Here is a 25901-nt window from a genome sequence, read left to right as displayed (position 1 = left end):
CAGGGGCCAGCCAGTTCCTCTGCAGGGCCAGCCACAGGGCAGAGAGGCCGAGGCCTTCCCCTGATAAGACCCTCAGAAGAGCCCTGCTGGGTCAGGCCAGGGAGGGTCCCTCCAGTCCAGCCTCCCGTCTCACCCAGGGGCCAGCCAGTTCCTCTGCAGGGCCAGCCACAGGGCAGGGAGGCCGAGGCCTTCCCCTGAGAAGACCCTCAGAAGAGCCCTGCTGGGTCAGACCAGGGAGGGTCCCTCCTGTCCAGCTCCCGTCTCACCCAGGGGCCAGCCAGTTCCTCTGCAGGGCCAGCCACAGGGCAGAGAGGCCGAGGCCTTCCCCTGAGAAGACCCTCAGAAGAGCCCTGCTGGGTCAGACCAGGGAGGGTCCCTCCAGGCCAGCCTCCCGTCTCACCCAGGGGCCAGCCAGTTCCTCCGCAGGGCCAGCCACAGGGCAGAGAGGCCGAGGCCTTCCCCTGAGAAGAACCCTTTTTTTTTAAGCCAGCTCACTGGAGGTAAATCCCTAGGATTTATCTAAGTCCTGCATTTATCAGCGCAGATCTTGTTTCCTGGGAAAAAAGGACTTTAAACCAGACTGTAAACGTGCACTGAGAATTGACAAGCAGCATTTGCTGCCCGGAGATCTAAAATGGGAACGATAAACAGATGACGTGGGCATGGAAAATATTTCCGCCCCCAAACCCCCCTGAAAACATTCGGATCTGGATCACTTGCACATCAAGCTCTGCAGCAGTAGCTTCTCCCCCTCCTTTGATTTTTTTTTCTTTTGATGCGTAGCCAGAAGGCATCTTCTGCGTCACCCGAAAACTTGCCCCCAAAAGCATTTTTTTTTTACAGCCACCGTTTCACTTTTGTCCTAATGGGGGCGCCTGCCTGCCTGGCTTCGGGCTTTCTAGGGGCATCGGACTCCGGAGGGGTTGGGACTCAGTGGCAGAGCCTCTCCCTTGGTGTGCGGAAAGACCCGGGTTCAATCCCCGGCGTCCCCAGCAAAAAAGGACCGGGCGGGAGATGACGTGAAAGATCCCCGGCCTGAAAACCAGGAATGCAGCTGCCGGTCAGAGCAGGCAACGTCGATTTACTCAAATTATCCTGGGCAGTGCAGGCTTAGGCCTGGAGATCTCCTTGAACAGCAGCTGAACCCTAGACGAGAGCAATTTCCCTGGAGAAAAATGGCTGGAGAGCTGGGTTTGATTCCCTACTCTTCCACATGCAGCCTACTGGGTGACCTTGGGCTAGGCATAGTCCTGACAGTGCTATTCTCACAGAGCAGTTCTCTTAGTGCTCTCTCGGCCCCACCTACCTCACAGGGTGTCTGTTGTGGGGAGAGGAAAGGAAGGTGATTATAAGCCATTCTGAGACTCCTTTAGGGAGTGAAAAGCAGGGTACAAAAATCAACTCCCTATTGAGATCCATCTCACGAACCCCGCTCCCCCAATCTCCAGGTATTTCCCAACCCAGAGCTGGCAACCCTAGAAGAGAGCGACAGAAATAAATAAGAAGACAGGAGCCAAACGATGGCCAACAGCGCCACCTGTAGGACAGCAGTGCTAGACCATCTGACACTTTGAAGAACAAGAGACTGGCTTTATTTTTCTCCCCCGCCCCCTTTTTGGTATCATACTTCCCCTTTTGGAGTGTTTTCTCTACCAATAGTTTCAAGGTAACCATGCCCCGCCCCTGGTCGTAAAATCACAGCTTGGAAAATATTGACCAAAAAAACTGTATTAACCTTCAGAGAACCTTCTACTTAAAAGTAACATTTGAGCACCAAAAAAACGGGCAGTTCAGCTGATAACATGTATGTACAGGATACATCCCAAAAAACCTTAAAATGCTTATTTATAATGGAATCTATACAAAAAAGAAAAAGTTAAAAACCTTGTTCCTATATACAATTTTTCTCCATATGTTTTTTTTTTTAAAAAGCACTGTTCTTCATTACCAAAATGTACAAGAGGATTGTTTTTCTTCTTTCTTTCTTCCTTTCCTTTTTAAATCCATTTGCTTTAACCCGCCGAAACACCCCACCCCTCTCCACCCCTTATCTATTGCTTGTGCAAGTCAAAATAAGGCAGAGAAGGGACACCTGACAAATGAAATCAAACCAACCTGTAAAAAGATCAGCAAATGTCAACTTTTAAAGTCCCCCAACGGACACAATTTGATTATAAAAAGAAAAAGGGGAAAACAAGAATTCCACGGCTCAACCTGTATTCCGAGTCAGACGCAAACTCTCCGTTCCTTGGGCTTCCGGCGATCCGTGTTGAGGAACCTTTTTCGCTTTCCTCTGCAGCTTAAGAGGTGAAAACCGTTAGTCTGGATGACCCATGGTTACTGGCCTGCTTGACAGGATCCGAACCCTTGGCTGGGCCCTCCGCCGGTTACTTTTCAATAAATAAGAAGCAGGGGCAAGGTGAGGCAGGCGGGGCATTTTCACCTGTGTGTGGCAGACAGGAAAAAAAACACGCTTCTTGGGAGGAGCAAAAACCCACCGCCCCAAAATTCTGCTCTGTTCCCACCACTCGCCAACACTGTCATTAGAAAGACAAACCAACGGAAAGAAACAAAGACCAATTCTTGCTCCTGCTCGCTTAAAAACAAAAGCAAACGCAGAAGCCTCCGGGTTGGAATTTCGTTCGGCGATTTCTCGGCCCTGCGAAGGACTGTTTTTTCGGAGACCTGGCACGCCGTGTAAGAAACCCCCCAAAAAAGCTCTTTGTGTTGGAGCTTCTGCCTGTTGCTCACGCAGGGAGTCTCTCCGGTAATTTTATGTCTTTCGCTTTGAAGAGGCCGTAGTAGGTGATCTGATGACCCACCCCCCAAAAAAAGAAAGGGAGAAAGAGGGAGGGAGGGAAAAGGAAGGGAGGAAGGAAGGAAGAGGGTAGGGGGAAGGAAGAAAAGAAGGAAGGAAAAAGGGGAGTAAGGAAAGGGGAGAAGGAAGGAAGGAAGGAAGGAAGGAAGGAAGGAAGGAAGGAAGGAAGGAAGGAAGGAAGGAAGAGGGTAGGGGGAAGGAAGGAAAGAAGGAAGGAAGGAAGGAAGGAAGGAAGGAAGGAAGAGGGTAGGGGGAAGGAAGGAAGGAAGGAAGGAAGGAAGAGGGTAGGGGAAGGAAGGAAGGAAGGAAGGAAGGAAGGAAGGAAGGAAGGAAGGAAGGAAGGAAGGAAGGAAGGAAGGAAGAGGGTAGGGGGAAGGAAGGAAGGAAGGAAGGAAGGAAGGAAGGAAGGAAGGAAGGAAGAGGGTAGGGGAAGGAAGGAAGGAAGGAAGGAAGGAAGGAAGGAAGGAAGGAAGGAAGGAAGGAAGGAAGGAAGGGGGTAGGGGGAAGTAACGAAGGAAGGAAGAATTGACAAGGAAACAACCCCCAGGCCCCATCCTCGCTCAGCTGCTTAAAGTAACACATCCGGCTGCCATAAACCTCAACTCTGGCCCGGCGGGCTCCGCCTCACCCCGTTTCATGATCCAGCCTCGCCAATACTGTCAAATTAACACTCCCCGGGTGCAGAGGATCTGAGCTCGACGCATCCTCCGGGTGGACACAAAGTGCTTTGCGAGAACACAAGGACGGCGAGGATGCCGCCGGCCCAAGCTGCGTTCTTCCTGCGTGTATAAAGTGCGTGCTGGTGGGTCCCGCCCCCCCGGGGGGGGCGGTGCTAGGACTGTTCCGAGCTTGGCATGGGGCTGGGTTCGGCGCCTTCCTCGTTGCCGCTGTCGACGTCCTGCTCCATGACGGTCTCCTCCTCGTCCAGACGCTGGCTGGTGAAGTTGTTCAGTTCCAGGAGGCCGCTGGGCTCTACCACCACGTTGGAGGTGGAATGGCAGGCCACGGAATACTGGGGGATTGTCTGGGAAAACGAGAAGGGGACACCACGGGTGAGTAAAGCAGCCTTTCTAGACTTTTGTTTTACCGTCGAGAAGCCTCCGGAACATCCTGCAGGCGTCGAGACACCCCGGAAGTGGAGCAATCAGGCAGAAGATGGTTGGGAAGCATCGCTGTGGACACGCCCACAAGGACCATCATTGGCCGTTTTGGGGAGGGTGGGTGGGTCTTTGTGATTACGTATGGTCGTTTCGCCGGATGCATTTTTAACAAATTTAAAATATACATGCAAGGTTAATTAACTCCCACCCATTTGGGAAACCTTTCTAGGGCCCTCGAGATACCCCAGGGTTTCACGACACCCTGGTTGAGAAAGCCTGGGGTAGAGGGATAACTGTGCAAGATGAGGTTATCCTCACTAGGCAAGAGAATGCTGGGGGAAAATGGGAAGGCCAAAGGAAAAGAAGAAGACCCAACGTAAGATATTGTTAGAATCATAGAATCCTAGAGTTGGAAGGGGCCATACAGGCCATCGAGTCCAACCCCCTGCTCAATGCAGGATCAGCCCAAAGCGTCCTAAAGCTGTTGTTGTTAGGTGCGAAGTCGTGTCCGACCCATCGCGACCCCATGGACAATGATTCTCCAGGCCTTCCTGTCCTCTACCATTCCCCGGAGTCCATTTAAGTTCACATTTAAGTTCACATCACGTAAGATGGATGGACTCAAATGATGGATGGAGAAACAGTATAGTGCAGGGTTAAAACCGGCTGCTCTAATCTGGAGAGCTGGGTTTGATTCCCTACTCTTCCACATGCAGCCTGCTGGGTGACCTTGGGCTAGTCATAGTCCTGACAGTGCTATTCTCACAGAGCAGTTCTCTTAGTGCTCTCTCGGCCCCACCTACCTCACTGGATGTCTGTTGTGGGAGAGGAAGGTGATTATAAACCGTTTTGAGACTCCTTTAGGGAGTGAAAGCAGGATACAAAAACTCCTCTTCTTCTACTTCCCTGAGCAGATGCTTTTGGGGGCCAGAGGTCACTTGACCATCAGTGGGTTGTCGCCACCAACTTGGCAGGGAAGAGTCTTTCATCACCAGTGTGGGAGCGGCCAGGGAATTCCTAATACGAATTTTATTCATTTTAGAAGAAGAAGAAGAAGAGTTGGTTCTTATATGCCGCTTTTCCCTACCCGAAGGAGGCTCAAAGCGGCTTACAGTCGCCTTCCCATTCCTCTTTACTGCATTTATACCCCACTTTTCTCCCTAGTGGGGAGCCTCCCTTGTTCTCTTCTCCATTTTAGCTTCACAACAACCTTGCAAGACGGTTAGGCAGAGACAGCACGACTGGCCCAAGATCACTGCTGAGCATGCTTTTCAGGCAGAGTGGGGATTAGGGGTGAACATTCGGCTAATCAAAGCTGAAAAAACAGCTGAAAAATACCCGATTGGCATTTTTTGGGTATTATTCCAGCCGGTTTATTTTTCTGCTATCTGAAATAACTAAACCTGAAAAATCCCAACCGCCAGTTAGATATAGCTGAAGTGCATTTAAAGGGCTATCAGTCCCTTTAAATGCCTTCAGAGTGAGAAGGCATTTAAAGGGACTGAGAGCCCTTTAAATGCTTTCAGAGTTTACTCACCACGGACAACCTGGGTAAGACTCTCTCTTACTACATTGACGCAGTGCTATTTTTAAGCAATCCTAAAGGAGGATTCACAAGTGTGCTGACCTCTTACATGTTTTTTTTTTTAAGTTCAGAGAATCGGATGGTCACCTCAGGTGTATGTGAAAACATCAAATATTGAAAATCCGTATCTTTGACTTTTTCTTTTTTCAATTTTTAATGTCAAATGAGAAAGATCTGGACCAACTGGAATTATTGGGGTTTTTTTAAGTTTTGAAAATATCTGAAAAATAACGGCGATATTGTGATGCAACATTGGAGCAAAATGAAGAGGAGACGGTACGGCTGGTGCGGTGAGGCTGTTGGAATGAAGGACACCCTACCGCTCTCACCCCCACCCCCCTGCCCCCTTCCGGAATACCTTTTCATTGCTCACCTGAATTAAGATCTCCGTGGGGATCTCCTCGGCTTTCTTCGGGGCAATGTTCTGGATGTGGATGAACTGGCTAGCCGTGGGTGGCGCCGACGCCCCCTGCTTCCTTTCCAATACCGTGGGAGGGGCCGGCGTGGAGTCCAGGCGCTTGGGCGGCTGCAAGACGGACGTGGCCACGGCGGTGCCCGATCCGACCGTGGCCACCCGCAGCACCGAGGTGGGCGCAGAGTCTGCTTCGCCGGTGGGGTTGCCCGAGGGGGTGGCCTTGCTGCCGAGGGGGTCCGCCCCTGTCCGGTCGGCGCTTGGGTCGATCTGGGCTTCCAGCATGGACATTTTCAAGATGTCCGCTACCGCAGTCTTCGTGGGCACCTGGGCGGGAAAGAGGCTTGGGAGGGGCGGGGCTGGCTTAGGCACCGGACCGACTGAAGCCACCTTGGACACGGTAGGAGGCTGATGGCCTTCAAAGGTGATCTTGGTCACGGAGGAGCCTTGGGATATGATGGGCTGGTGCACCTGAGAAACAAATGAGGTTTGAGCAGGTTACGGGCAGGCTGGTGCTCCCTTCTCTCTCTTAAAAAAGAATCTTAGATCATCAAAATTCTTTTTGTTGTCGTCGTTTTAAGGAAAAGAAGCAAAGCCACCAGCAAAACGCTCTACAGAGAAGGGGGTCCGGAAATTAAAAGAGATTAAAAAAGAAACTTTTTCCCGGGGGTTTTGCAATAATCTTAGAGCAAGAAAGTAATTTCACGATAGGACGTTACTTTGAACGGACGGTCAAGCGCATTTGGTTTTTGTCGCCACGGAATTTGAAAATTCAACGGATGCCTTTGATTCATTTCTTTTTCTTATCAACACTTTTCCGCCCCTGAACTTTTATCCTTTGAAAAATTGTTTTAAAAAATTCAATCTATCTGTTCCACTTAATATTTCTGGTAAGGGCTTGGAGGAGGAGCTTAACACCCACTCAGGGCAGCTGTCCCGCCCCTGAGGGCCTCCTCCTCCAACCGGCTTGCCTGTCTGTCCGGCGGCCAGCCAATCACCTTCTGTCCCCCACCCTGGACCATCCCCTCCTCCTTCCACTTCCCTCGGAGGCTGCAGATCCCTGTCGTGTGAGAGGTGCCCTTGCTGGTGAGCTCCCTGAGAAGGCGCCTCCCCCCCAGACAACTGAGCCACTTGGCGGCAGACTCAGCTGCGGATACACCACCCTGACAGCTGCCTGTAGCCTTATATAAATATATCTAGGAAGAAAAAAGAAATTGAGGATTATAAACATAGAACCAGCCAAAAATGGGGGCCAGAGAATGCCTAGGAAGGCACTGGGGTGAAAAGTAGAGATCGCCCGATGGCTGCAGAGGAGAGGACACGCAATAATGGGTTTAAACTTCAAGTACAACGATATAGGCTAGATATCAGGAAAAAAAAATTCACAGTCAGAGTAGTTCAGCAGTGGAATAGGCTGCCTAAGGAGGTGGTGAGCTCCCCCTCACTGGCAGTCTTCAAGCAAAGGTTGGATACACACTTTTCTTGGATGCTTTAGGATGCTTTGGGCTGATCCTGCGTTGAGCAGGGGGTTGGACTAGATGGCCTGTGTGGCCCCTTCCAACTCTATGATTCAAGATGTCCATTTCCGCAGTAAAAAATCCCAGCAGCCCTGTTTTCCTTTGGGATTTACATCCCCCAATCGCTCCCTCTCTTCACCCCCACACCCTTTTAAAGCTCATCGCATTTAGGGGCAAAAGTGTCCCCCCCTCTTTTTTTAAAACACACTTATTTGGAGGTGAACGTCCAATTTTGTTCCTTAATTTGTCTGCCCTCCCCAGGAAAATGAGATTTGCTTCCTCCAGGACAGAAGCGACTAAGCCGAGGGTGACGTGTACTACATAGGAGGACGTACAATGGAGATCCTTAGACCACCGCCGGGGGCTTCCTCTTTAATTCCATTAGAATTTTTTTGAGGTTATTACGGGGACGAAAATGAATTACTTTATACCTACAAAACAGAAAGGAAGAAAAAAAAAGTCAAGCGGTACAGAGCAGCAAGGAGGAAGAGGAGATACAAGACGAATACCTCCTGCAGAAGCACAGTTGAGAATTGCAACACAAGCTGCTGTGAGCCAAGATCCACGGAGAGCTTCTGTCCCGACATTTTGATAATGCAAAAGAAGAAAGTCATGCCATGGGCAGGACTGTTCAGTGGGCATGAAGGAGAGTTTTTCCTCTGGCTCGCCGAGTATTGGAATTTTGATTAACAGCTTCCTGCAGCCTTTCTCAACTTTTTTTTTCAGCCATCGGGCAGAATTCGGGTCCCCTCTCCGTCCTCACCCCTCCTGGCCCATCACTGGCCAGCTTGCAGCTGGGTCTGCGTGACCATATATGATCCTATCACCCGAGAAACGTTGGACAAATTCTAAAAATATATTAGAATTTTAACTCATTCGGGAAACCCTTCCGGAGCGTCATGAAACCCTGCTTGAGAAAGCCTGGCTGAATGCATTATTGCTTATATATATGTACACAAACGGCGTTTTTTGTTGTGATCTTTATCGTGTGCTCCTGTCGTTTGAGAATTGCAGCAGAGTGCATTCGCTTCACGCCCCCCCCCCCCCCCCGCTCCCCAGCAATTACCTGGCTGGCCGGCTGCTTCTCCGGGGCGGGCGGCAGCTGCGGCTGGGGCTGGACGTAGATCTTCTGAGCGGTGGGGGCCTGCTGCAGCTTGGGCAGCTGCTGGGTGGTCTTCACGGCCAGGACTTGCACGACCGTCTGCTGGGGCTGGGCCACCAGGGTGGGCAGCTGCCTCTCGCGGACGAGGGCGTGGTGCGAGGCGGGCTGGGCGTCCGCCAGCTTGGGCTGGGCCGGGTCCGGCGCCTGGAGGGGAGCCAGCTTCTGGTGGCGGACGGAGAGCTGGGGCATCTGGGGCAGCTTGTGGGGCAGCGCCTCGGCCTGCAGGTGGATGGTCTGCTTCTGCTGGGCCTGGAAACACTGCAGGGTCTTGACCTGCAGCTGGGCCTGCTCCAGCGGGGGCTGGCTCAGCTTCGGCGGCTTCTGGGGGGTGAGGGCGGAGCGGTAGAAGAGCCCCGTCTGAGGGTCCAGCGTGTCCATCTCCTCCACTTCGCCCTCCTCGGTGCCCAGCGGCTCGCTGTGCTTCGTGAACGCCGTGTGGCTGCTCAGGGCCTGGAGAGGGGAAATGAAACAGGTGAGTGGCGGGAGCGGGAAGTGGGAAGCAGCACGCTCTCGAACTGAGACGGGAGTATCAGGCACAGCCGGAGTGGAAAGCGGTAAACAGGAATGGGATTTTCGTCAGCTACTCCGTACCCTCTTGGAATAAGTTCTGTAGGACAGCAGGCAGGTTAAAAACAGAAGGCAAGTCATGTTAGAACAGGCTAGTGGCCCCTGCAGTCAAACACTCTGGGCCAAACTCCGAGGGCCATCAAGAAAGTCCACTGGTAGCGCCAGAACTCCAGAAGCCTTCCCAATGGGGCCCTGCCAAGCACCAAAAACACAGAGCACGACTGCCCCAGATATATAAGAACGGAAGAGAAGCCATGTTGGATCAAGGCCACTGGGCCCTCCAATGCAATGCTCTGAGCCACACAATGGCCAAAGCCCAGGGGCCGACACGGGGACCACTAGTGAGACTCCGGAAGCCCTCCCACTGTGGCCCCGCAAACACGAAGGAGACGGAGCATCACTGCCCCAGACAGAATGTTCCAGGCTTCTGATTGGCTACGTACATTTCCTAAAAAATTCCTTTGCAAGAGCTGCCACCTGAGATCTTCATGGTGTGACTGAAGAAAAGCCACAGCGGCCAATTTGTGGCAAGCTCCGCCTCCCGACGCCGCCATTTTGTGGCCGCCCCCCACTGAGCCCCAACAAACCCACTTTGCAGGATCAACAAGTTTGGGGCCCCCTGTGCTACTGTCATTTCCTTCGAGAGGCCTTCCCCGTGATTAATGGTAGCGGCCGCCCTCCCCTAGGCCCCCCCGCCCCTCCCCCTGAGCATGGCGATGTCTAGGCGACAGCGACCCGCTGACCTGCTGCATGATGTGCGTGATGGCACCTGTGGAGGATGCCGGGATGGACTTCACCACGACGGACGTCTGCGTGGCTGTCTGCGACTGAGCCACGTGCTGCAGGAGGGTCCGCTGGGGCTGGGAGGACGGCTGGTGGGGCTGGGACCGGTGGCTCACTGGAAATTGGGGAGGAGTCGGGAGAAAAGGGGGGGGAAGGTCAGCTGTGGCTTCTCCAAACCCTGCTGCGAAGCCCCCTGTCCGTAAGGCGGAGCGTGGAACGGAGAGATCCGCCCCGATCGATAGGAGGAGAAGATGTGGGATGTGAGTGTCCTGCCTAGTGCAGGGGGTTGGACTAGATGACCCAGGAGGTCCCTTCCAACTCTAGGATTCTATGAAGACACCAAGGCCCCAAACTGGTTGCAACCGGCCGGAGACTGGGGGAGGGAGCCACTGAACGTGCTGGGATATTTATCGTCAGCGTGATTCGATGGAGCAGCAGGAGAGTATAGTGGTTACAGCTAGGGTTGCCAGCTCCAGGTTGGGAAACTTTGAGGGTCTCTGCTGAAGAGGGCAGGGCATTGGAAGGGGCGGGACTTCAATGCCCATAGACTCCTCCTTCCAAAGCAGCCATTTTCTCCGGGGGAACTGATCTCTATCGCAGGGGGAGTCCAAGTGACCACCTTTCCGATACTTCAAGAGAGCCACCCTGTCGCCTCTCAGCCCCCTCTTCTCCTGGCTGAACCTTCCCAGGTCCCTCAGCCTTTCCTCCTAGGGCTCAGTCCCCAGGCCCCGGATCTTCCTCGTCACTCTCCTCTGCCCCCTCTCCGTTTTGTCCACGTCCTTTTGGAAGTGATTTAAGCAAATCGCCAGACAGGCCTGCTTGAAAAGAACACGAAGGAGCTACAGGACGCTTACCGGTGGTGATATATTCGGCCACGAGTTCGGATTCCACGACCGCGATGGAGGGGCTTTCCGGAGAATGGCGCTTCTCCTGGGCCATCTGGATGGGGACGGCCATCTGGCTCAGGTCGATGGTCGGCTGCCGCGGCTTAGAGTCCAGCTTCTCCTTCACTGCAAAGGAAAGCGAAAGGAAACAATCCCACCAAGTCCAAAATGAAAGAGGGGCCCATAATAATTTGACCTCTGCGGCGTAATTTACGAGGCCAGTGCGCCTCCTGTCTTCCAAGGAGCTTGATAATGTGAGAGGATTTGACCCTTTACAACCATGCCTGCGAGGTAGGCCAGGTTGAGAAAGAATGAAAGGTCACCTATGCTTGTTTCCTGGCTGAACAGGGAGCTGGAACTTGGGCATATGCAAGTGCTGGTTTCTAAATGCGTATTCCATGTTTAATTAGAAGAAATGCAATGAAGCTGATGGGCAGTAGGAACATACAAAAGGAAATACCACTTTACACAGGGAGTGATTAAAATGGGGAATGTGCTGCCAGAGGATGTAGTGATGAGCACAGGAATAAGCAGCTTTCTGCGCCTTCTAACGAGGGCCTCTTGGACTGCTAGGCTGGGCCTGCTAACGAGGGCCTCCCAGGCCAGGCCTGCTAAGGAGCTCTGTCCCGGCCCTGCTAAGGAGCTGCCCAGCCCCCACCCGCCCCATTTGATCCACCTGCGAGCTGTGGCCCAAAGCCACCTTAAGGGGGCCCTTTCAAGGCCGGTTCTTTTGGAACGGGCTTTGAAGTTAGTATCTGAAATATTTGTAAAATTCTTTATTTCTGTAACTCTTTGTAACTTTTCTGAACTATTGCTAAAAAAAATTATTTTAATTACAAAACCCCCGCAAACCCTAAATTTTTATTCAAGACGCAAGCTTTTGTGCGCATGGGCGTCCTGATGGCTACGGCATACCTGACCACGTGTGCATGCGCACGTAAGCTGATGCCTCGAATAAAACTGTGTTTGGTCTTAAAGGTGCCGGTGGATTCTGACTTTGTCCCAACAGCCGTCGGTTTACCTGAGGCAGGCAAAAGCAGGGGACCCAAACCATGACTGGCACACCTGTGGTCTGCTGGAGCTCCAAGAGGGCTTTTATCGTCGACGTGGCCGACTGGGATTCCCCGGAGACGTCTTGGTAGATAATGGTGGGGCTGGAGTCCACGGCAATTTCGTGCTCGGACCAGTCCTGGCTCCGGGAGGCGATGACGTGGACCACCGGCTGGGAATCTGAGACACGGGAGAAAGAAGGAGAGGCTTCCGGCATCGGCCACGCGATTCCTTCGGCCGGCTGCGGGCTCGGCCTTCCGGATTTCAAGCTCGAGACAGACAGGGAGGCCGGAAAGGAAAAAGAGCCCTGCCTGAGAGATCAAGCCGGAAGTCTGAAAGCTGAGCTAATGGAGAATTGAAATGAAACGCAATCATTTATTAGCTAGTGCAAAGAAGCGGGGCGGAAAAATGGCGACCAAAACACCGTCGAAAGCAGAAATCCGCGTATACGACAACCTATGAAATGTTGAATGCACAATTCGCAAAGATGACATCGATGGCTACATGTAGCATGACCAGTGATCTAATGTGTTCTTCGGTGGCCACAGCGTGGCTCTCTCTCCAGATGGCTGTGGACTACAATTCCCATAAGCCCCTGCCAGCTGGCAGGGGCTCATGGGAATTGTAGTCCACGGCCATCTGGAGAGCCACGCTTTGGTCACCCCTGCGAATAGACACACACAGACCCTTTTCAAACTTTCAAGATTTGATAAAAAGCCAGAAGCAAACGAAACCAATAGGCAAAAAGTGGCATCTTCTTGAGATTTATTAAATGCAGTCCTGGATTGTTTAAATAATTTTGCAACCGTAAGAAGCCAGGCAGGTAGTGCTTAAATCATTAAAAGCGAAGGCCCAAATAATTCCATGTAGTGCAATTCTCAGGGAATACGGAGCCCACAGTCAGAAATCAAGGTGGCCAAGAAAAATAACCCACCCTAGGCCGCAGTTGAAGTCTCAGGGCTTGTTCTCATGCGTGTAGCCAAAAAATACTGTTTTTAATGATATTTCTGTGGGTATATTTTAATCCGATTTATTTGCACTAGGTAACAAACAGAAGGCCTGGTTCTTATACCCTACTAAAAACGCCTTACGGTAGCCTTCCTGGGAAGGTAGGTGAGGCGGAGAGAGCTCTGAGAGAATGGAGACTGGCCAGCAGCAGTCAGGATGCCAATCCCCAGGTGGGGCCTGGGGATTCCCCGGAATTATAGCTCATCTCCAGATGACAGAGATCAGTTCCCAGGGAGAAAATAGCTACTTTGGACAAGGGACTCTATAGCATTGTGCTCCACTGAGGTCCCTTACTGCCCCAAAGTCCCGCCCACTCCCAGCTCCACCCCCAAAGTCTCCAGGTATTTCACAACCCAGAGCTGGCAACCCTAGCCAGCAGACCTCATGTGTCTTAAAGTGACTTACAATTGCCTTCCGAGCCTTTCCCCACAGGAGATACCCTGTGAGGTAGGTGGGGCTGAGAGAGCTCTGAGAAAACTGTGACTGGCCCAAGGTCACCCTGCGTGCCTCATGTTATCTCAGGGAGGCTGACAATCACCTTCCCTTCCTCTCCCCATGGCGGGCTCCCTGTGGCCCCAAATAACTCTACAGGCCTTGTGAGCCTCAAAGTGGCTGACGATCGCCTGCCCTTCCTCTCCCCACATCAACCTGTGAAATAGGTAGGGCTGAGAGAGCCCTGGGAGAACTGTAACTGGAGAACTGTAACTGGCTGAAGGTCACTCAGCAGGCTTCATGTGCCTCAAAGCGGCTTCCAATCGCCTGCCCTTCCTCTCCCCACAACAGACACTCTGTGAGACAGGTGGGGCTGAGAGCTCCGAGAGAACTGTGACTGGCCCATGGTCACGCAGCAGGCCTTGTGCGGCTGAAAGTGGCTTACAATCACCGTCCCTTCTTCCCACAGAAACCTTGTGCGGTAAGTGGGCCTAAGAGAGCTCTGGGAGACCTGTAACTCGTCCAAGGTCACCCATCTGGTTGCATGTGGAGGAGTGGGGAATCCAACCCGGTTCTACAGGTTAAAGTCTGCCGCTCTTTAACCACTACAACAGGGGTAGTCAAGCCTGCGGCCCTCCAGATGTTCATGGACTACAATTCCCATGAGCCCCTGCCAGCGAACGCTGGCAGGGGCTCATGGGAATAGTAGTCCATGAACATCTGGAGGACCACAGGTTGACTACCGCTGCATTACACCACGGAGATGGGGAAGACTAGGCCGGGAGAGGTGGTCCTGGAGGGTCCCAGGTTGTTGGCAACACACAGGTTGGTGCGAACACACACGGCCTGACCCGGAATAAGCATGTGCATCGCTCCTCCCGTTTGGATCATACTCACGCCACGCTTGCTCTCTGGGGGTAGCAGTGAGTGTGTTCCTCAAACACTTACGGCCTAATAGGAGACAAAGATGACACAGATGGGAAGAGGACACCTCTGGAAGGACAAGGCTACACTCCAGGGTCCCCACCCATTCTGAGCCTTGGGAATCATGACACAGAGGGGCAGGGAGAGGAAGGCGCTGGACGAGATGGACCCTTGCTCTGACCCAGCAGGGCTTATCAGGGGAAGGCCTCGGCCTCTCTGCCCTGTGGCTGGCGCTGCAGAGGAACTGGCTGGCCCCTGGGTGAGACGGGAGGCTGGATTGGAGAGACCCTCCCTGGCCTGACCCAGCAGGGCTCTTCTGAGGGTCTTCTCAGGGGAAGGCCTCGGCCTCTCTGCCCTGTGGCTGGCCCTGCAGAGGAACTGGCTGGCCCCTGGGTGAGACGGGAGGCTGATCTGGAGGGACCCTCCCTGGTCTGACCCAGCAGGGCTCTTCTGAGGGTCTTCTCAGGGGAAGGCCTTGGCCTCTCTGCCCTGTGGCTGGCCCTGCAGAGGAACTGGCTGGCCCCTGGGTGAGACCGGAGGCTGGACTGGAGGTACCCTCCCTGGTCTGACCCAGCAGGGCTCTTCTGAGGGTCTTCTCAGGGGAAGGCCTCGGCCTCTCTGCCCTGTGGCTGGCCCTGCAGAGGAACTGGCTGGCCCCTGGGTGAGACGGGAGGCTGATCTGGAGGGACCCTCCCTGGTCTGACCCAGCAAGGCTCTTCTGAGGGTCTTCTCAGGGGAAGGCCTCGGCCTCTCTGCCCTGTGGCTGGCCCTGCAGAGGAACTGGCTGGCCCCTGGGTGAGATGGGAGGCTGGACTGGAGGGACCCTCCCTGGCCTGACCCAGCAGGCCTCTTCTGAGGGTCTTCTCAGGGGAAGGCCTCAGCCTCTTTGCCCTATTGTTGACCCTGCAGAGGGACTTGTTGGGCCCTGTGTGAGATTTCCAAGCCCCTTGGCCAAGATCCTTGTGCAGCAGGAGAAGCAGCTGCTGAACCAACGTTTTAAAAATCAGCAAAGCCCATGAGCTCTCCAAAGGTCACCCGGGAGACCCTCCTGGCTCTAAAAACGCTCTATGGGAGTCAGGAAAGGAGTCACTTCTCAGGGGAAGGCCTCGGCCTCTCTGCCCTGTGGCTGGCCCTGCAGAGGAACTGGCTGGCCCCTGGGTGAGACGGGAGGCTGATCTGGAGGGACCCTCCCTGGTCTGACCCAGCAGGGCTCTTCTGAGGGTCTTCTCAGGGGAAGGCCTCGGCCTCTCTGCCCTGTGGCTGGCCCTGCAGAGGAGTCAGGAAAGGAGTCAGGAAAGGAGTCACTTGTGTCACATCCCCTTTTATATACGGAGAGTCAGCGTGGTAAAGTGGTTTGGAAGGTTGAACTGGAACTGGGGGGAACCCCAGAGTCAAAGACACCCAAATCCCACTCTGTTGTAGTTTACCAATTGCTCTCATGATCGAGCTAGCCTACCTCACAGGGTTAGCGTGGGGACGAGAACAGAGAGGACTTCGGCATCATGCTATGAAAGGTGTATTCTTGTTACTTGGGGTATGGCTTGTTTAATATAGGCTGGGAGATCCCAAGATTGCTCAACAGCTGGGCAAGAGACATTTAGAGTTGGTTTTCCGCTGCCTGTCCCTGTGTCATAACCCTGGTCTTCTTGGAGGTGGTTTCCCATCCAAATACTGACTGGAACCTGCTTAACTTCTGGGATCTGATGGGGTCAAGGGCTGCCTGAGCTATCCAGGTCAGCTTTGTCATGAAGGAAAAAGAGAAAAGCTGTTTGTTTTTTTTATGCCCTTCTTTTTACTGCTTGAAGGAGTTTCAAAGTGGCCTTCCCTTCCCTCTTCCCGCCACAGACACCCTGCGAGGGAGGTGGGGCTGAGAGAGCTCTGAGAGAACTGTGATGGCCCCAAGGTCATCCAGCTGCCTGCGTGTGGAAGAGAAGGGGGCAATCAAACCCAGTTCTCATGGTTAGAGGCCGCCGCTCTTAAACACCGCTGGCAATCAAAGGTGTGACAAAAATTAAACAGAAATTTAAGAATTTAGAAGGAATTTAGAAGAAGGAGTTTAGAAGAAGAGTTGGTTCCTATATGCCGCTTTTCTCTACCCGAAGGAGTCTCAAAGCAGCTTCCAATCACCTTCCCTTCCTCTCCCCACAACAGACACCCTGTGAGGGAGGGGAGGCTGAGACAGCCCTGATATTACTGCTCGGTCAAAACAGAACCCTCCAACTCAACATTTCTGTTTAGATGTTAATGTAAGCAGCTTCCAATCTGGAGAGCCGGTTTTGATTACCTGCTCGTCCACATGCAGTTAGCTGGGTGGCCTTGGGCCAGTCACAGTCCTGTTAGACCTGTTCTCACACAGCAGTTCTGTCATGGCTCACCCTTCCCATAGGGTGTCTGTTGTGGGGTGAGGAAGGGAAGGCGATTGTGTGGTCCTTTAAGACTCCCTTGGGTAGTGAAAAGTAGATGTAATGTCTTTTTTATATAATGTCAAAATTGCTTGGGGGGGGCAAAAATGGGTAAACTACCAAAAATGGAACACAATACTTGAGGGTCAGAAGGTGAATTTCCTCCAGGCCACATTGGGCAGGGATTCTGGTTTTTTTGGGGGGAAGGGGGGTATCCTTTGGGCATGGAGCTGGGGTCACTGTGGGTAGGCAGGGAGTTGGGAATTTCCTACATGCTGCGGGGGGTTGGACTAGATGACCCTGGAGGTCCCTTCCAACGCTATGATTCTTTAACGGTAGGCACAGGCTAAATTATAACAGATAACGATGATAAAAACATTTCACAAACATGCAACAAAATTAAGAGACAGAAGAAGCTCTGGCGTAGAGCTGGGGTGCCACAACCAAGGCAGCCAGCAGGGGGCAGCGGTGCCAGATCTCACCTTGGGAGCCCTGCGAGGATTCCGTAGAGGAGGAGCTGCTGTCCGTGTAGGCCTGGGGCTCCTCCTTCACTTCCGGCAGCGCGGCGGCCCCGGCCTCCACCACCCGGGAGGCCTGCTGCAGGGTTTCGGTGACCAGCTGCCTAGTCTGCTCGCTCACCACCGTGGCCTGGAACGTCACCGGTTTCGGCTTGATCAGCACCTGAGAGGCGAGAGGAGAACCTCACGTCAGCAGCAGAGCATCAAGCTGAAAGGAATCCAATCCTGCTGGGTCAGACCAGGGAGGGTCCCTCCAGTCCAGCCTCCCATCTCACCCAGGGGCCAGCCAGTCCCTCTGCAGGGCCAGGCACAGGGCAGAGAGGCCGAGGCCTTCCCCTGAGAAGACCCTCAGAAGAGCCCTGCTGGGTCAGACCAGGGAGGGTCCCTCCAGTCCAGCCTCCCGTCTCACCCAGGGGCCAGCCAGTTACTCTGCAGGGCCAGCCACAGGGCAGAGAGGCCGAGGCCTTCCCCTGAGAAGACCCTCAGAAGAGCCCTGCTGGGTCAGGCCAGGGAGGGTCCCTCCAGTCCAGCCTCCCGTCTCACCCAGGGGCCAGCCAGTCCCTCTGCAGGGCCAGGCACAGGGCAGAGAGGCCGAGGCCTTCCCCTGAGAAGACCCTCAGAAGAGCCCTGCTGGGTCAGGCCAGGGAGGGTCCCTCCAGTCCAGCCTCCCGTCTCACCCAGGGGCCAGCCAGTTACTCTGCAGGGCCAGCCACAGGGCAGAGAGGCCGAGGCCTTCCCCTGAGAAGACCCTCAGAAGAGCCCTGCTGGGTCAGGCCAGGGAGGGTCCCTCCAGTCCAGCCTCCCGTCTCACCCAGGGGCCAGCCAGTTCCTCTGCAGGGCCAGCCACAGGGCAGAGAGGCCGAGGCCTTCCCCTGAGAAGACCCTCAGAAGAGCCCTGCTGGGTCAGACCAAAGAGGGTCCCTCCAGTCCAGCCTCCTGTCTCACCCAGGGGCCAGCCAGTTCCTCTGCAGGGCCAGCCACAGGGCAGAGAGGCCAAGGCCTTCCCCTGAGAAGACCCTCAGAAGAGCCCTGCTGGGTCAGGCCAGGGAGGGTCCCTCCAGTCCAGCCTCCCATCTCATACAGGGGCCAGCCAGTTCCTCTGCAGGGCCAGCCACAGGGCAGAGAGGCCGAGGCCTTCCCCTGAGAAGACCCTCAGAAGAGCCCTGCTGGGTCAGGCCAGGGCGGGTCCCTCCCGTCCAGCCTCCCGTCTCACCCAGGGGCCAGCCAGTTCCTCAGCAGGGCCAACAATAGCGCCGAGGGGCCAAGGCCTTCTCCTGATGTTGCCTCCTGGCTCTAGGATTCAGAGGATTAGTGCCTCTGAATATGGAGGTTCCCCTCAGTCACCATGGCTAGGAGCCACCAATAGACCTTATCCCTGCGTGAATCTGCCTAGTCTCCTTTGAAAGCCGTTTATTCCTGTGGCCATCACTACCTCCTCTCACAACTAATTCTACCTTTCAATGCCTCTCAGTGTAAGGGAGTGCCTCCTTTGGCCCCTCCCCAACGCACTGCCCACCAGCCTCACTGCATGCCCTGCATTCCGGGGGCGGGAGCACGATGCCTCCCTGTGAAGTCTCTCCACCCCATTCATATTTTTATACATCTTTTCTAACAGCCCCCCCCCCCCTCCCGGCCCAAAACCACGCGGCCTTTAAAGCAACGTCTTCGGCTCACCTGTGTCTTCCCTTGCTGGCCGTACACAATCTTGGTGGGGATGATTTTGGTGGCTGGCTGAACGGCGGACCCGATCCCTTTGGGCTGCGTGACGATCATCTTGGTGATGGGCCTGGTGGCCGTGATGATGGCGGGTTTGGCACCGGCTGGCACCGCCTGAATCGTCTTCTCTCCCTGCGGGCGAGACGGACAGGTGGCATCTGGGAGACGAAGCAGCTTTCTACCACGGCAGACCTGCTGGTCCCTTGAGGTCAGTCTTCTCTACCCAGACGGGCAGCTGTTCTCCAGGGTCTCAGGCCAAGGTCTTTCCCCTCCCCTCCTGCCTGGTCCTTTCAACTGGAGATGCCGCGGATAGAACCTGGGACCTTCTGCATGCCAAGCAGAGGCTCTGCCCCTGAGCCAGGGTCTCAGGCCAAGGTCTTTCCCATCCCATCCTGCCTGGTGTCTTCAACTGGAGATGCCAGGGATTGAACCGGGGACCTCCTGCATGCCAGGCAGATGCTCTACCACCAAGCCACAGCCTCTCTCCATGGCTGTCCAGGATCTCAGGGGAGGTCTTTCCCATCCCCTCCTGCCAGGTCCTTTTAACTGGAGATGCTGGGGATTGAACCTGGGACCTTCTGCCTGCCAAAAGCAGAGGCTCTGCCCCTGAGCCAGGGTCTCAGGCCAAGGTCTTTCCCATCCACACCTGCCTGGTCCTTTCAACTGGAGATGCCGGGGATTGAACCTGGGACCTCCTGCATGCCAGGCGGATGTTCTGCCACTGAGCCAGGGCCTCTCCCCTACTGTGAATCTACAGAGCTACTTTATAGTGAATCAGACCCTGGGTCCACCAAGCACCTATTCAGTCTGGCAGCTGTTCTCCAGCATCTCAGGTGGAGGTCTTTCCCCTCCCCTCCTGCCTGGTCCTTTCAACTGGAGATGCCGGGGATTGAACTTGGGACCTCCTGCATGCCAAGCCAGCCTTTTTCAACCTTTTGACCAGGAGGAGCTCCTGAAATAATGTGTTAGGCTTCAAGGAGCCCCATATGAGCCAGGGAAGCATGCCTGGCCTCAACCCAACCAGGGCCAGGGCCTTTTTGGTGGAATTTATTTATTTAGATTTCTATACCGCTCTTCCATACGGCTCCCAGAGAGCCCCCCCCCCCCTGCTGCTAAGAGATGTCAGCAATATAGCAGCCTATCAGCTATACTCTCTCTTTTCCTGTGTGGTTTTGTCTTATTGTATGGTTTTATATCCAGAATGGTTTTTAATGGGGCTTATTAGCTTTTTATGTGGGCTAATTGCAACCTGCCACAAGCCGGTTCTGGGAGCGGCAATTAATAAGTCCAATATATAGATAAACAATAAACAAACAAACAAGTTGTGTCAATTGGCCACACCTTTCTGCCATGCCCCCCCCCAAGAAGTGGCATGTCACTATTTGCCTTAATAGGCAGACTGGAGGAGGGCTGAGACGGGGGGGGGGGGGGGAGAGAGAGACAGAGGAGGCTGTTTAATGTGGGAGCAAGCATGCAGGCGCCACCCCCTCCCAGGCGCGCCTCCACATTTACCCCGGCATTCAGCAGCGTCGTGACGACGTTCTTGCCGGGTAGGCCTTGGATGGTGGTCCCTTTGCCGGTGGTCTTCTGCACGACGATCACGTTCGGCTTGGACGTCACGGGGATGGTGGTGATTTTGGTGGTTGTCCCTTGAAAGCGAAAGAAAGGGGGCCTAGGTGTTAAGACAGGGAACCCGTGCAGAAGAAGAAGAAGAAGAAGAGTTGGTTCTTATATTCCGCTTTTCTCTCCCCGAAGGAGTCTCAAAGCGGCTTACAATCACCTTCCCTTCCTCTCCCCACAACAGACCCCCTGTGGGGTGGGTGAGGCTGAGAGAGCACTGATATCACTGCTCAGTCAGAACAGTTTTATCAGAGCCATGGCGAGCCCAAGGTCACCCAGCTGGCTGCATGTGGGGGAGCGCAGAATCGAACCCGGCATGCCAGATTAGAAGTCTGCACTCCTAACCACTACACCAAACTGGCTGGTTGGGAAGCAGGGCTCTGGAATTGGCCAACCGGGGCCCCTCCCCTCCCCTCCCCACTCACTGGCTGCAGGAGGCAGACCCAGACAATAAATGCCTGCTGCAGCTCACCTTGTGCCACCCAGGGAAAACCTTTGCGCTGTGGTGACAGTGGCTGCCAATGTCAATGTTTGAAAATAACCTGCCTGGCCAAGCATACCTCCCACAGCCAATCGGAAGGCTCCCCGGGAAAAAGCCCCACTTGGCAAGGCGTGGGCTAGTGCCACGGTGCCCGCGGGCACCGCTTTGGGGACCCCTGTCCTAAGGAGGCGTCACGCAAAAGCACAGCACAGAGGGCGCTCTGTGCCAACGGTGTCGAAATCGGACTGCAATTTCTCGAGCCAGCGTGGTCTGGATACCTTTTTGTTGAAAGTAGGTCTTCATCAGGGAGTTGCCTTTAAAGAAAGGGAAAATAAAACAGCTTGGTCTACAAACAGTGAGAGTCACTAGGGTTCCTGCCGGTTTGCAGGTACTGGGGGGTGGGGGGTGGGGGTGGGAAGGGGGGCAGAGACACACTTGACACAACACGTGTTAAGAAAACGCATTCCTTTTACCAAGATGCTTTTCGACAGTACGGAAGGACAATGTCGTGTTTCTTTGGTGCCTGTGCAAATGTACCCTAGAACAAGCTCAGAATGTTGCACCCAGGGCCAACGCCGGCAGATTCTGCAGGCAGTTGCCAGGACCCATGGCTTTGGGGGAGGGGCACGGCAAGCGACCCCCCTCCTCACACATCTGCAATTGTACCCCCTTTCACCTCCTTTCCTACCTGGTCTCCCACAGGTATGTGCTGCCTGGATATTACCGGGGGCCATGGAAAGGGTGCTCCCAGCTCCACCCACCCCCCCTCCCGGCATCATCGGGGAAAGAGCATGCTGACTGCAACCGCAGGGACTGGGAGGCCGTTCAAATAGGCGAGGGGACTTCTGTGAACTCAGGCAGAGGGGGAGTGGGTGGGCAGAAGGGATTGTATCTGAGCTTGGCTCTTGTGGCCCTTTCTTGGATACCCAGAGAAACGCCAATTGCTGCTTTGGGATCGAAAGTTGAATTTCTTCCAGGCCAGGCTGGCCAGGGATTCTGGCGTTTTTTTTTGGGGGGGGGGGCATCACCTGGGCATGGATGGGCAGGTAGTTGTGACAGCACCTTACAAAGAGCCGTGGGCGGCTATGACCCGATGACAGCAGCTACGGTTCCAAAAGAGAAGTAGAGCAGGGGTAGTCAACCTGTGGTCCTCCAGATGTGCATGGACTACAATCCCCATGAGCCCCTGCCAGCAAACGCTGGCAGGGGCTCATGGGAATTGTAGTCCATGAACATCTGGAGGACCACAGGTTGACTACCCCTGTTTTAGAGAAGACTTAAAAAAAAAGTTTTTTGGGGAGAGGGAAATCTTCTGTCACCAGTTGGGCCAGGATCCTGGACATACGTTGGTCGCGGGAGAAATGTGCTGATTCTCCCTTCAGCTCATCTAGGGCTTTCTACAGCATGACTTGGGCACATATGGAGACATCATGGGGGTAGTTGAAATTAACATTAACATTATTATTATCAAATAACATTAGAGTCAGGGGGGCAGCCATGTCTGTATGAAGCAAGAGGGCAAATTTTGAGTCTGGTGGTACCTTTAAGGCCAACCAAGTTTAATTCCGGGAATAAACCCCTCCCACCCACCACCTACCCCGTTGTCCCCTTTTCTGAGCTGACACGTCACAGACTCTGTGGCCTTTCCTCCTTGGGAAGAAGAAGGTTCTTAGATGACGCCCTTTTCTACCTGAAGGAGTCTCTAAGCGGCTTCCAGTCGCCTTCCCTTTCCTCTCCCCACAACAGACACCCTTTGAGGTGGGTGAGGCTGAGAGAACTCTGACAGAACTGCTCTGCAAGAACAGCTCTATCAGTGCCGTGGTAAGCCCAAGGTCACCCAGACGGCTGCATGTGGAGGGGTGGGAAATCGAACCCAGCTCGCCAGATTAGAAGTCGGAGCTCCTGACCACTACACCAAGCTGGCTCTCTAAGGTGCTCCAACCCCCTAACCCTCTTGGATGCTGTCCTCTGCACTATCTCCATCGGTTCAGTGCTCATGGGATGGAACACTAGATTTCCAGATTGGTTTTAGAGCACACACTCTGTTCACGGGGAACTGAATGCTCCATTCAGCCGGACTGAACCAAGAACGTGACCCAGTCAACCACAACTGAATGCTCCATTTCAGCCATCCCGCAGCCACTGGGAGGGCATCAAGGGTAGTCTGAGCCTATTTCTGGGTTCAGCAGTTGCTGCTGGCAGAGCTGGTTTTAAGCAGATCAGACCGTTTCCCACAGATGAAAAGGCTCACGGGTGGCGAAGGAGAACGAGGTCTGTATTCTATGTTGGCAAGCTGACCTGCTTCTGATTATGCCCCACCCCCTACCCCGCAATAGTTGTTAGATCTAACATGCAGAATTTGCTTAGGACCCCCGATCCCAAAGAAATCAGCTTGACCCCAACCAGGGCATGGTGGAACATGTTTGCTGGCAGGGGCTCCTGGGAATTATAGTCCATGGACATCTGGAGGGCCGCAGTTTGACTACCCCTGCTTTAAGGCAAGAGCAACCAAGCCTATGGATGGTTCAGGCCTCCGGAAACACCGAATTCCAGCCAGCCTCCTTGCCTAACGCCATCTAGCCAAGCAGACTGGTGAGCCGATGTCTCTATATACCTTCCTCTCTCCGCAGACAATATTCAGCACAGGGAAAACTGCAGAACTGGGCAAGCGCTGCGCTGTTTTACGTTTCGTGTAAAGATCGTATTTTGGCATTACAGCAGTCTTTCATATTATTACAACCTGCATACGTTTTTAGCTTGCTATTTCTCGCTGCTTTTATGTAAAAGGCCTTTGGCCATACACAACATCTGAATATCTGTCTGTCTGTCGGGCGAGACGTTGAAAATTAAAATATTTTTTCCTTTGCCTTGCTTTTTTCCTTTGCCTTAGTGCAGGGGTAGTCAACCTGTGGTCCTTCAGAAGTTCATGGACTACGATTCCCATGAGACCTTGCCAGCGTTTGCTGGCAGGGGCTCATGGGAATTGTAGTCCATGAATCTCTGGAGGACCACAGGTGGACTACCCCTGCCTTAGTGCTTCATGGATATTATTGCAGGGATTCTGACACTACTCTTATCCCACACAGCCCTTCATGCATGTGACTGCAGTGATTTTCACAACAATCATGCAAGGTAGGTCACTGCTCTTACCCTGCATAGAGAGAGGCTGATGCAAGCTCAGGGCTCTTGTCACGGTCTTTCGCCCCACCACTGTCTTGGCTCCCCCACCCCCCCCCCGCCCTGCTTGGACAATCTGGGTTTAATCCTGCACATTTATTCCGTTAACAGTAACGACAGCCTTCTCTGGCAGAAAACACGTCCCCCAGGCCAAAGGTGCTCTAAATCAGGGCTCCCTGACCTTTTCGAACGTGCAGGAGCCTTCAGAATTCTGAAACAGCACAATGGGCACAGCCAGAAAGTGGCTGCCAGTGGGGGCGGAGCCCATCCCAAAATGGCTGCGGCTGGAGGCGGAGCCAGACACAAAATTCTTGCGGCATCTTACTCTTAGTCATGCAGCGGGAATCCCGCTGTGATGGCAGCTGGGGACAAGCGGACATTTAAAAAAAAAAACTGCACAATCAAATCTCCAAAGGTCGATCTGAAACTTGGCTGGGATGAAGCCCCACCTGGTCCCACCCACTTCAAAAGCACTTGGCAGGCACCAGGAATGGTACTAGCGGGCACTCCTGCGCCCACGGGACGCACTCTGGTGGCCCCTGTTCTAAGAAGAAATGTGTCTTGGAACCAGGGGAAGCACCAATCCGTGAGAGCAGCCCCATCGCTGCTTCTGAATCCGCCAGCTCTCCAATCCCCTCCTTTCCTCCCCATCTAGCTAGACCGCCGGTGAGTTCCCAGGGAATATGGCCGCTCCTCTTCACAGCTGCCTTTCGAAGCCCGTCCGGCGCTCTCTGCCCGTACTTACCGGAAACGATGTTACTGCTGATCAGCTTCCCGCCGAGCGTGGCCAGCGATTTGGGGACGACGGTGATGATGCTGCCGCTGGTGGTCTTGACGTACGTGGCGGCCCCCGGTGTTCCAGTCAAGCGCGTCCCGAGGGAAGGGCTCACCGTTGGTCGGGTGTAAGTCGCTTGAGTCCCTAGGGCGAGGAAACAAAGGCGTGACCTTGAAATGGAACGCAGCAAGGCCTGGATGGCATCCCTGCAGGAAAGCAGCGGAGAACGGCCTGCGCCAGGGAGAACCCGCTTTTAAACGCAGGCGCATAACTCTGTGCAAACGGCAAGCTCCGAAGCAGTGAGACATTTTCCCCCTCCTCTGCTTCGTGCTTGAGAAGTCCCTCTCTCTCCGCTTCTTGTTAAGTGTATTCTTGAGCTGCAGGAAGCTTTTAATACAGGGGCTATACCAAAAAGTAAATGCCCACAATGCCCCCCCTCCACAGCAATTGGAAGTAGCATGGTCTAGTCCAGGGGTAGTCAAACTGCGGCCCTCCAGATGTCCATGGACTACAATTCCCAGGAGCCCCCTGCCAGCAAATGCTGGCAGGGGGCTCCTGGGAATTGTAGTTCATGGACATCTGGAGGGCCGCAGTTTGACTACCCCTGGTCTAGTCTACTGCTCCCTGACACCGTCCATGGGTATTGAGCCCTAAGGCAGGGGTGACCAAACGGTGGCTCTCAGATGCCTATGGACTACAATTCCCATGCAGGTCATAGGATCATAGAGCTGGAAGGGACCTCCTGGGTCATCTAGTCCAACCCCCTGCACTAGACAGGAAGCTATGTGGAGCAGCAGAAAACAGCCAGAGTCCAGAAGCACCTTCAAGACGGACTAAATTGGTGGCCGGGGTTGCTTTTGAGAGTCACCGTGACTCTGAAAACTTCTCCGCTGCCACCAATTCTGTTAGACTGGAAGGAGCTCCTGGACTCTGGCTCTTTTCTGCTGCTCCACGTAGCTTCCTGTCTCGC

The 25901-nt window shown here is 54.1% G+C and overlaps 1 protein-coding gene across 3 annotated transcripts in view; it reads right to left on the bottom strand.

The window, feature by feature from the left end:
* Positions 1-1712: 1712 nt before the first annotated feature.
* EMSY (EMSY transcriptional repressor, BRCA2 interacting) overlaps positions 1713-25901 on the bottom strand; it is a 50290-nt gene continuing 26101 nt past the window's right edge. For 2 of the 3 annotated variants that reach the window (XM_077341243.1, XM_077341244.1), the window contains exons 11-22: positions 24902-25075; positions 21258-21293; positions 20391-20527; positions 18837-19010; positions 17127-17325; positions 14216-14269; positions 11894-12058; positions 10799-10954; positions 9905-10059; positions 8499-9044; positions 5877-6386; positions 1713-3842 (exon numbers count right to left, since the gene is read on the bottom strand). In XM_077341243.1, the coding sequence (XP_077197358.1) occupies positions 3651-3842; positions 5877-6386; positions 8499-9044; positions 9905-10059; positions 10799-10954; positions 11894-12058; positions 14216-14269; positions 17127-17325; positions 18837-19010; positions 20391-20527; positions 21258-21293; positions 24902-25075 (2498 nt within the window). In that variant the 3' untranslated portion in view covers positions 1713-3650. The remainder of the gene's footprint in view (positions 3843-5876; positions 6387-8498; positions 9045-9904; positions 10060-10798; positions 10955-11893; positions 12059-14215; positions 14270-17126; positions 17326-18836; positions 19011-20390; positions 20528-21257; positions 21294-24901; positions 25076-25901) is intronic. The other variant, XM_077341246.1, reaches the window with a different exon arrangement.

The sequence above is a fragment of the Paroedura picta genome, chromosome 6, assembly GCF_049243985.1.
Source record: "Paroedura picta isolate Pp20150507F chromosome 6, Ppicta_v3.0, whole genome shotgun sequence".
In the NCBI taxonomy this organism is placed as follows: Eukaryota; Metazoa; Chordata; class Lepidosauria; order Squamata; family Gekkonidae; genus Paroedura; species Paroedura picta.
The sequence above is the reverse complement of the archived record's forward strand: the minus strand, read 5'-3'. Positions and strand labels throughout refer to the sequence as shown.